Source organism: Fusarium venenatum (assembly GCF_020744135.1).
Source record: "Fusarium venenatum strain MPI-CAGE-CH-0201 chromosome Unknown EDB82scaffold_3, whole genome shotgun sequence".
In the NCBI taxonomy this organism is placed as follows: Eukaryota; Fungi; Ascomycota; class Sordariomycetes; order Hypocreales; family Nectriaceae; genus Fusarium; species Fusarium venenatum.
This window is the reverse complement of record NW_027072131.1, coordinates 3,729,492-3,740,647: the sequence shown is the minus strand read 5'-3', so window position 1 is coordinate 3,740,647 and position 11,156 is coordinate 3,729,492. Positions and strand designations below refer to the sequence as shown.

The 11,156-nt window shown below is 48.2% G+C and overlaps 3 protein-coding genes across 3 annotated transcripts; 2 read left to right on the top strand and 1 right to left on the bottom strand.

The window, feature by feature from the left end:
- Positions 1-208: 208 nt before the first annotated feature.
- Positions 209-2,825, top strand: EDB82DRAFT_526990 (Spb1 C-terminal domain-containing protein; the record flags this gene model as incomplete). Its single annotated transcript, XM_025727523.2, has 3 exons — positions 209-226; positions 277-662; positions 716-2,825. 3 exons carry the CDS (start codon positions 209-211, stop codon positions 2,823-2,825), a joined length of 2,514 nt encoding a protein of 837 aa, XP_025581981.2.
- A 199-nt stretch (positions 2,826-3,024) lies between these two features.
- Positions 3,025-4,260, bottom strand: EDB82DRAFT_506613 (cupin-like domain-containing protein). The gene is made up of 4 exons (XM_025727521.2): positions 3,865-4,260; positions 3,640-3,800; positions 3,161-3,590; positions 3,025-3,106 (listed from the first exon to the last, which is right to left on the bottom strand). The coding sequence occupies exons 1-4, from the start codon at positions 4,158-4,160 to the stop codon at positions 3,037-3,039; spliced, it is 957 nt and encodes a 318-aa protein (XP_025581980.2). The 5' UTR covers positions 4,161-4,260; the 3' UTR covers positions 3,025-3,036.
- Positions 4,261-6,542: 2,282 nt separating this feature from the next.
- Positions 6,543-10,327, top strand: EDB82DRAFT_558515 (sterol-sensing domain of SREBP cleavage-activation-domain-containing protein; the record flags this gene model as incomplete). Its single annotated transcript, XM_025727519.2, has 2 exons — positions 6,543-6,574; positions 6,688-10,327. The coding sequence occupies 2 exons, from the start codon at positions 6,543-6,545 to the stop codon at positions 10,070-10,072; spliced, it is 3,417 nt and encodes a 1,138-aa protein (XP_025581978.2). The 3' UTR covers positions 10,073-10,327.
- Positions 10,328-11,156: the final 829 nt, after the last annotated feature.

The window sequence follows — 11,156 nt, the reverse complement described above, 5'->3', positions numbered from 1 at the left end:
TCTTATGCTTCCAGCAGTCAACTTTTCCAATACCCTGAGGCCTGATGCAGGTTAAGAGGTAGTGACCCCACTAGCCTTTAGCGTTTGAGTTTATCGCCACGTGACTGGCTTATCTGTCGCAAAATTTCTAGAGGGGCGCATATCGAGGAAGTTCTCAAGTATCAACTTTCCCGTGTCAACATCAAATCTTTGCGCCAACGCCGACACAATGGCGATCACCAAAGAAGTAAGCCAGCAGAGAACTGTGTGGATTCAAAGAGCTAACTGTTCCTACAGAAAGCGAAAGGACGTCTTGATAAGTGGTATCGACTAGCGAAAGAGAAGGGCTATCGTGCTCGAGCTGCCTTCAAGCTTATCCAGCTCAACAAGAAGTATGGCTTCTTGGAGAAGAGCAGAGTCCTTCTGGATCTCTGTGCTGCACCTGGTTCATGGCTTCAAGTAGCAGCCGAGGTGATGCCTCAAGGCAGCCTGATCGTCGGTTGTGATTTGAGTCCTATCAAGCCAATTCCTCGAGTCACGTCCTTTCAGTCTGATATCACAACTGAAGACTGCCGGGCGACCTTACGAAATCTCTTAAAAGGCTACCGTGCCGACTCGGTCATCCACGATGGCGCCCCAAATGTCGGTACTGCTTGGACTCAAGACGCTTTTGACCAGAATGCGTAAGTAGAACTCTTTATTTATTACCAATGCTTATGCTAATTGTTGTAATTAGGCTTGTTTTACAGTCGTTGAAGCTCGCAACGGAGTTTTTGAAACCGGACGGTACATTCGTAACAAAAGTCTTCAGGTCCAAAGACTACAACTCCCTCCTATGGGTTTTCAAGCAGCTCTTCAACAAGGTGGAAGCAACCAAGCCATCCAGTTCTCGCAATGTGTCGTCAGAGATTTTTGTCGTTTGTCGTGGATATAAGGCACCAAAGAAGATGGATCCTCGATTCTTGGATCCCACATATGTCTTTGCCGAACTCGCTGGCCCAACACCCAACAACGAGGCCAAGGTCTACAACCCCGAAGTCAAGAAGCGCAAGCGAGATGGTTACGAGGAAGGAGACTTCCTCCAGTTCAAGGAAATGCCCGCCAGCGAGTTTATCCAAACAACCGATCCCATTGCTGTTCTGGGCTCTTACAACAAACTCTCTTTCCAGCAACCACGCAACGGAGATGTAGCATTGGCTGCGCTTGACAAACTTCCCGAAACAACAGAAGAAATCCGAAACAGCTGCTCTGATCTTCGTGTGCTGGGAAGAAAGGATTTCAAACTGCTTCTGAGATGGAGATTGAAAGTTCGAGAGATTTTTGGCTTTGAAACAAAGAAGGCCCTCAACACTGAGGAAACTGAGGAAGTTGCCGAAGTTGAGTCAATGGACGAGGAACTCAAGATTCAACAGGAGCTTGAAGACATGAAGGACCGAGAAAACTCCAAAAGAAGGCGAGAAAAGCGAAGAGAGAACGAACGCAAGCAACGTGAGATTGTGCGCATGCAACTCAACATGACGGCCCCTATGGACATCGGAATGGAAGAAGCCGGCCCCATTGGAGAAGGCGCAATGTTCTCGCTCAAGAAAGTTGACAAGACAGACGCTATGCGGAGACTGAATCGCGGCAAGATGATTGTCCCTTCTCAGGTGCCTCAGAAGCAAGTAGACAGTGGTCTTGGCTCGTCTGGAGAAACAGATGATGAGAGTGATCCTGAAGAGGATCGTTTGGAGCGAGAGCTCGATTCTATGTACGACCATTATAAGGAGCGCAAGTCTGAGATTGACGCAAAATACCGAGCAAAGAAAGCCCGGAAGGAGCACGGTGATGATGAGTGGGAAGGCCTGTCTGGCGAAGAAGCCGAAGAAAAGAACGACTCCTCTGATTTTGAAGAAGAAGATTCTTCCGATGACGAAGACGAAGGTGCAGCCCCCACACAAGGACTCATTCGAGATCTGGATTCCTCAAAGGGAGCCAACGGATTATCCAAGCGGGCGACAAATTTCTTCAACCAGGATATCTTCCAAGGCATCACAGGCATTGTACCTGAAGAGGAGTCTGCTGAAGACAGCGCGGATGAAGAGATCAACCGAGATGCAGCCGCTGTTGTCGCTCAGCAATCCAAGGCTCGCAAGGTTGAAGCACCCACTGCCAAGTCCTCCGAAATCAAGGAGACTACTCTTGACTCTGATTCCGATATGGAAGACAACGAGAACGGCTTCGAGATTGTGAAACGAAATGAAGAGGACGACTGGGACAAGGATCAACGAAGAGCTGATGGTCGACTTGACATTGACATCATCACTGCAGAGGCCATGACCCTTGCACATCAACTCGCTACAGGACAGAAAACAACACATGATGCTATTGACGACGGATTCAACAAGTACGCCTTCCGCGACCGTGATGGCCTACCAGACTGGTTCGTCGAGGATGAATCAAGACATGACAAGCTTCAGAAGCCCATCTCCAAGGCCGCGGCGCAAGCGATCAAGGAGAAGATGCGAGCCTTTAATGCTCGTCCCATCAAGAAGGTGCGCGAGGCGAAGGCTCGCAAGAAGTTCAAGGCTGCGCAGCAGCTGGAGAAACTCAAGAAGAAGTCCGACATGCTCAACAACGACGAGAACATGACAGAGAAGGAAAAGGCAGACAGCATTGGGCGACTTATGGCCAGAGCACAAAAGAAGAAACCGACAAAGCAGGCAGCCAAACTTGTCGTGGCTCGTGGTCTCAACCGTGGTATCAAGGGACGTCCCAAGGGTGTCAAGGGCCGCTACAGAATTGTCGATCCCCGTATGAAGAAGGAGCTGCGAGCACAGAAGAGGATCTCCAAGAAGAAGAAATAATCACTTGTTTCGGGTTGGGGCATGGAAATAGACATTGCATCTTGATTTTATTTTTTGCGTGGAGTTGGTCTAGTCTGTATATTGTTTCTCAGGCTTACGTCGCGAATAAATGTCGACGTGGGATATAGGGGGCCTGTGAAATCCAAGTCGTACCTGTGGAGGATTCATATCAGCATTACACGGAAAAGTAAAAGAGATTCATTAGTTTTTGTTACCAGTAATTGACAGCTAGGACGAAGCCTTCGTCCTCTTCGGCGCATGATTGCAGAACCTTATGATACCTTGAAAATGTGAACATGTTGAACATTAACACAAAAGAGTGAAACTGGACTTACCACATAGCTGGAAGATATAGCATATCCCCGGGGTTCAGTGTTACCCGTAGAGGTCGAGCAAGATGTGAAAATTTGGTAGCGTTCTGCTCAGGCCTATCCGGGTCCCAGATAGCAAAGGGGACAGTCTCGGCATTGGAGTCCATCTCAAGTTGCATGCCATTTTCTCCCCGTTTGTATGTTGCGGGTTTAAGAGGCTGCTCATTGACACAAGGATGGCAGAGTGATGGCAACAGAACGAAGTGTTTTCTTCCCAATACTTGGACGTATATGTTTTCGTAGTTGTCCTTGTGCATAGCTGTCACTGACTTCGAGTTGCCGATCCATAGGTTGACAGCATCGGGGTCTTTGGCGAGTGCTATTCTCGCAAAAGGAACATCTTTCTGCACATCTGAAAATAGACTTATGTATTCTTCGCGAAGGTTGTCATTCTCTGTGACATTAATTAGTACATTGTTATCGTAGTAAATGTGTAAACTTACGAGTTTGTGCATATCGGACTTCAGCGTCAGCAGGAAAATCAGGGTCAGTCTCCTGTCGAGCGACGTATTCGAGCAATTCTTCAAAAGGCTGGTCCTCGTAGTGAGGCTTGGCAAAAACCAGGGACTCCTCTCCAGGAGGAACGGTAGGCATGTCAGCATTACTATTACGAGTTAGCGACGACAGTTTCATTACATCTCGATGTTTCACAGAATAGTAAGACATACCCATGTGGCGTGACAGCAACGTTCACAGATTGTCCCTTCAAGGCAGAGAGTAGATAGGCAGAATTCCATTCCCGACAGGCTTTCCAAGAAGAAGCTCCACCTCTTACGACAAAAGGTGTGTTGCGAGCGACATATCGCATAAATTCGAGCGGGCTTGGCTCCTCCTGAAACTCATCGATTGCGTTGCTGTTGAGCTCGTTGAAGGTGGAGATGAGATTCTCGATCGCCTTGTCTGCAGAGAAGGTCTCGTCTTCAAGACTGTTTTCTGGTTTTGTACCAGACATTTGGTGTTGCATAACAAGTTACTTTGCTCACTTAATGTGTGCCGGTATTTTGAGTGAAGTTAGGATTGGGCGTTTTGATAGTGGAGTGAGGCGATACCTAATAGTGAGTGGACAGAAAATTGACCACACAAACCCCATAGATTAATGGCCTATCCATCGAAACAGAAGACATATTGCAATAGGAGTTTCAACATATTGTTTCACGCCATAGTTTTAGAATTAAAACGATGTAGAATAACAAGAGAATCAATTTTACAGATATCTTGAAGATATTTTATCCTTTCTGAAGCGCCTTGTCTATGCTCACACGATCCAATGTTTAAGAAGATCCAGCTTTCTCTTCAGCGCTGGAAAATGTCAATTGACGAACACCATTTGTACTACGGACGCTTCAACTTGAGAAATCTACAATGAACTACGACAGAAGTTAGCAAAGCATTGGCCATTCCTCTTCGTGTTAAACACACAACTTGGTAAGGAACCATAAGCAATAGCTGCTGCCACGGAACCACAGACCGCGTGCTCTCCAAGTATGGTAGTGCACCGAGCTACGATGTAAGACACAATGACTGCTGAGGCTGAATGGATAAACGCCATGTCTTGCGCTCGGAACTAATAATGCGTAGTGGTACTTGCAACTTTCAACCCTTGCCGACCATGGCTGGAAGAGCTGGAACATCTGGAATGGGTACCACATGGCAACGGCATGGCCTAACAAGGAGTTGAAAGACACTATTGTCAGTGATTCAGTGATTTGTATGGTATCTGAGATTGAAACAAATTGAGGCGTTCATGATGAAGACTTGCTTTTGTGAGCTTCGCAGCTTAGACGGATAGCAAGGACATGGGTTTGAAGTGGTTTCCAGAACAGGACGAAAGGGTGGCATCGGGTGCAGCTCCTTGCTTTAAGGGGTTATAAACGCAATTCGTAAAAGATTCGAGACGTTTAGTTGGTGGGTGGCCAATACTGAGCTCTGCACTGCAAGGTAAGACTGGTTGACGCCCAAATTGATATTGTGCAACCACAAAGTATCACAGGCTAAATTGGGAGGAAGTGAGACGGGAGCCGATCTGAGATGGGACGGATGTACAGTGGAGCTGCAGCTAACCCTTCAGGGGAGACTCGGGGGAGGCGGAAGACGCTGCAAACCCGGTTCAGTGCCAGGTTCCTGGGCCGTGTTTTCTTTTGATCATTCCAGTAACAAAAGAAAGCTGATCTTTTCACCCACTGCCGATGCATATGCAGCAGTAGCGAGTAATATCTTTGGGTATTATGTTGTTCAAGTCAGGAGACTTGTGTACTTCTATGGGTGAATTGGGTTCCCTCCTCCCTAAAACGTAAGAGACATGTTGTTAACCTTGACCTTGTTCTTGTTCGTACACGGGCCTCTCCTGCTAATGGAAACGGTAAGAGGCAGCCCTTAGTGGCTTTGTTGATCTGATCTCCCTTTTGCTTTCCATTCCCGGAATACTTGTTCCATCCCATCCCCAAACTTGTCGGGACATTCATTTACCAATTCCCAATTGAGTGTCTGGTCTCGTTGCTTTTGTCTTGCCAGAGGCATTCATTCTTTGACAGGTATCTACAGTACAATTCCTCAAACCCCACATTAAGGCAGCCCGTCAGATTTTTCGACTTTAAACTTTGACTTTAACCTGGATTTGGACTTGAGATCCAGGGCATCTGCTTGGTAAACTAGAATCGCGCCTTGTTGTCATAGCTTCGATTTTAGGTAGGTACAGGTACGGTTGGGTTTAGGTGGTTTTACCTGGTTTTACATGCCATTCTTTCCCACTTTCCGTAGCGTCGTTTCTTTTTTCCACGTCCTCCATCAACCCCAACATTCATCTCCTCATACATCTTATTTCCTCGTCTGTATTATATTCACCTCTTTCATTGTACAAAGTACGAGTCAACATTTGAAAGCCAAACCATTAGTCCCGATTCCGGTTTTTGACCTTGTCCTCCCAACTTCAAGTGCCCAGCTTGGTCAAAGTCTCGTGACCTGATCTGCGCTGCATCTGATCTGGCCAGGTCTAACCTGTCTGATCCGATCTGACGACGATATACGCTTGTGGTAATCGCTAACACGAGCCTCAACGCGCCCTGATCGCTGCTAAGGTCCTGGACTTACTTCAACCTTGCTTATTCTGTTGAGCATCGTCTGTTCTTCTCGGGCGGCGCTGCCCGCCTTGGTCGAACCACTGCTAGTAATATCCATATTTCGAAAGCCATTCTTGTCCATGTCACGCCAGTCAAGTCAAGACATTCTAAAGCTTAAGCTCATTCTCTTGCTTCACCTTCAACCAACTCAACCAACTCAACCCTTCACTTTCGCTCTTACATATTCGCATATGGGACAATAACCGACTCAAATCTCACTATCCGTCCTCATGATTTGGTACTTCCTGTACCCACTCCGAGGGTCAGTCTTATTTGCCCGACTCATACCGTCCCTATCCCCGTCCCCGTCCTTCCGTCCCGCTCTCCGCTCCGCTCCCCGCCCCGTCGTCCATCTTAACTCACATCCCATCGCAGAACAACGGAAGCTCCGGTCCTAGCACCTACTCATCCTGTCCGTCGTGCTCTATATCGATATGGATCATATGCTGCCAGCCATGTTGTCACGACTCTCCTTGTCTCGGTAGTCGTGGCTACCATACTAATCTATCCCATCCCCTACCTCTTCACAAGTGACTACGTCAATGGCGCATCCAACCTACCACACCATGCTTGGACTGTCGCTCAGCCGCTGCCTTACGGCGCAACCATCTGCCCCGATGTCATGATGCGCTCTATCTGGGTTCACGGTAGTTACATGCAGGCACTGAAGCAAGATTTACTCGTTTCTGCTTTGGAGTTGCAGAATGAACTGCTTGGAAGCACCGAGAACTTCAGTCCCATCCGGGCCCGAAATGTTGCTCGTTCTTTACCTGAACCTGGTACCGATCTTTCAACAAATCAACGAGATGCTTTCCATGCCATCAATGGTTTGAACAATCAGTCCTGGTTCTTTCACTCACCACTTCAGTACTGGGATTGCATCGAGGAGAATATCCTGGCCGATCCTGCTATTCTGACAACCGTCAACGACAAAAAGACTCAGTCCACCTCGGTCAATGTCACCCTTAGACATTCCATCGTTTTCAGTGGGAAAAGGTTCGAAGAAAGACGTATCGTCGCTGCCGATGCTCTTGTTATCACATTGATCTACCTACGGGACTCGCCCGTGGGCAAACAATGGGAGAGAAAAGCCGCCTTCCTTCCAGACAAGGTGTCCAGCAAATGGGACATCTACCCACCCGATGGCCGATCTACCATGAGCCAACTCTACGAATTTCAATTTCGTCCTATATCAAGCCAAGATACGGCCATTCTAGCTGTCGCATATGGGTTGACCGCCATCTATTTCCTTATGAGTTTGTCTAAATTGCGGGCTTTCAAGTCCAAGTTTGGTCTCATCATCACTGTTATATCCCATATCGCTTTCTCCGTCATGTCCAGCTTCACCGTTTGCGCCATCTTCAGACTGGATTTGTCACGGATTCCCAGAGCAGCTTATCCATTAGTCGTCCTCTCCATGAGTCTTGAGAACATTTTTAGACTCATCAACGCCGTTATCATTGCTCCCGCCGAAGACTCGACAAGCAATCGTATTGGTCAGGCTTTTGGAGAGACTGCTCATACAGCCATCACTAGCTCACTGCAAAATGTCTTTCTTCTGTTGCTGCTCTCTCGCTGGGTATCCCCCGGTGTTTCGGCTTTCTGCATGTTTGTAGCCGTTGCGATTGGCTTTGACCTTTTTTACCTCTCAACCTTCTTCTTGTCCGTCCTCAGCGTTGACGTCCGACGTACAGAGCTCAGTGATGCGCTTGCAAAAGCTTCAATACGCCATTACCGTGGAGAATCCGATTTTAAACCACGAGGAACATGGGAGCTCGTTCTCCAAGGCAAAGCGACTCTGTCAACACGAATAGCAGGCACTGTTATCATGCTTGGCTTTATATTCATCGCCCAGTGGCACTTCTTTGAAGCTGCCGCGATTGTCAACTTTTTTAAGCACTTATATCAGGGTCATGGTGCGTTGGAGAATAGCAGCTCGCCACAAACCTCACTGGACTCAATTCACCAAGCGAGAAGCCCAAAATCCTGGCTGAGACTACAAGATCACGAGACAGCTCAGGAGATTATCAGCATCATCAAACCTACAGCCCATAGCTACGTTGCAAGGGTCTATGAGCCCGTTGTATTCGTCATGAAGGGTTCGGATCGTATGCCTCACTACAAGGAACCAACTCTACTCCCAGCACTTTACGACTTTATTAACCACCAACTCACCCGATTCGTCGTCATTATTCTGGTAGTCATTGCCGGTCTTCGACTATTGACAACCTTTCTTTTGTGGGAAGACGAAACTGACGACGATGATCGACACTCGGATACTGATCCTACATTGGACGTCAAGTCTTTCCATGGAGGTCATGCCCTTGATATAACGATGCTGACAGCTACGTCTGATGGTCGAATTGTCTCAGTTGGCCTGGACCGTGCAATCCGGGTCTGGGACGCCAAATCTGCCAGTCTGCACTACACAATCGCCAAAGGCGAGGAGTCCGAAGATGCCTCGTTTCCGGTTCTAGCCATGACCATCGATGACAACTCAAAGTGGTTGGCCATATTGTCTCGCTACAAGATAGCCTTGTGGAATCTCAAAGAGAATGCCTGGGGGCCTTCGCTGTCTGTTAACCTCGAGGGTCAGAAAACAGAAGCCTTCTTCTTTGGCTCTTCCGATCTAAAACGCGACATTCCTAGGCTGATACTAGTGCGTCGCAATGGAACATTGACCGAATACATACCAGACGCGGGAGAAGGAGCCGACTATGGCATATGTCGAAGCCCATTGACCTGCGTGCGGCCCTTGATAGGGAAGCGTAAGGATAACCTACGATTGAATCTTGACCGCAATACTGATCCCATGACTTTAATAGGAAGCAACCAGGCGTCTCCATTACTTGCCATCATTACCGCATCTCGACGAGGCTGTGTTCATGCAGCAACCAAGGAAACACTATCTTGGAACTCTCGAAGTGTTGAACTGGAAGGAACTGAACATGACGAAGTTCATCAAGTGGTTCCTCTCGCTTCATTGGGTCTCTTCCTGATCGCTGGGACCATCCGAGTTCATCTTGTCAACATGGAAGATTACAGTCTCGTACATACATTTTTGACCGAGCGGATGGCGCCGCGTTCCTTGCAGAGTGCATTCTTTAGTCGCTCGTCGTCACGGCTAGGAATCGATGGGCTCGCCTGGTTCACCTTGTGTTATACTAGCGCAGAGACAGGGGATTGTGTAGTGCAAACATTTGCCCCTCCCGATGATCATGACATGATTTATTACCAAAATTCCGCGACACCATCCAGTAGCGGATGGTGTGCCTGGGAATCGGCCAAGGAGACGAAGAAGCATGTACAGAACCCCGGCTCATGGAGTATTTTGTCTGATGGCAGTGTTGTGGGCATACGACAAAAGTCAAATAGGGCTCTCGACGCCCAGACTAACGGGCGACGGAAAACAGAAGGTCTTCGGCACCGATCACCACGCAAAGAATCAGGACGAGACCTTTTTGGACGCTGGGAGATCTGGAGCGCTCCGCAGAGTGGCTTCTTGAGAATGGATGAGACACGGCCACTATTCCAAGCCGATGAAAGGGCAGGACATTTGATCGTGTCAGAACTCGGCCCTGTGGTTCGAGTGGGCCAGCGATCAATCGCCTTCAGTTTTGGTAACGTGGTGAAACTGGTTACCGTCGGCGGGCACGAACGTTTCGACAACAGTGCGACAGATAACGATTCCGAGCACTTGAACGTTGGAAGTAGGCGCCGAAAGCCAGGGGCATTAGTGCGACCCAGGGCTTGGAGCTAATTTACTGGACGAGGAAACGTCATTGTCTGGGAATGTTTGGCGTTTGGCTCGATGCAATGATATAGGTTCTGGATGCATCTTGACGGATTTTGGGTAGAGGCGCAAACCGGTGTCTTTTTTTTGTATACCTATATCAGGGGTTCTCGACTGGGGGCACATTTAAAGGGAGTGAATGGCATCGGTATAGAAACAGGCCGGCGTACACAGCATATATAGTTGGAAATCGATTCATTTATTCAATATGTGCATCCATACAATACGTGCTTAGGAAGGTGCAGAAGGAGTACTTTAGTCCGGACATGCTACGGTTTCATATTCTTCCACAGGAGCATCAAGACGTGGCATACTCGTTTCAAATCAGCTTCCGATTTGAATACAGGCCATAAGACGAAAATGACAATACGTAATGATCCCAAGGGCTCTGGTGGGCCAAAGATGGAGAGTGACCCAGGAATCTGGAAGAACCAACCAAGAAGCTCACCGCTGGTCCGACGCATCTGCCTTGGTCAAGCTGGTCGGGGCGGGGCGGAAAGAGAGAGGCAAAGGAGTGACGTGAAGTAGGATACCACCAAAACTGAAGAGGCTGGGGCTTCAGGTGAGCATAGTATGTGGCACATCGCGTGTAAGTCAAGTCTCAATATTCAAGGCTGAACGAAGACACGCTAGGATGAGGTACGAATGGGTAGAACTATTGGATTGTGTGGAAGCTACGTGTTCAAGAGGGCGGTCGCATGAACAGAGGCCACCCACGATGTTGGACAGATGATGATTGAGTGGAAGATACGAGGTTGAGGGTTGAGGGAGAGATAATCCAGGAGGCTGGGGAGTACAGGGTAAACGACGACGGGGGGTCGGTCTGCGGATCAGACACTATCGCAAACTAGGACCTTGAACTGGAGCAATCAGATGATGGCCAATGTTGAATTTAGTGTCAACAATGAATGGATGCGTTTTCAGTTTTTACAAAGTGCGCAGTCAGAAATCTGGCTGTGTTGCATGTTGGGCAATGGCCACGAGAGTTTATGCGCTGCATGGAAGCCTGACACAAAAGTTGTGTAGACAATAGTAAAGCAAGTTATAAGAG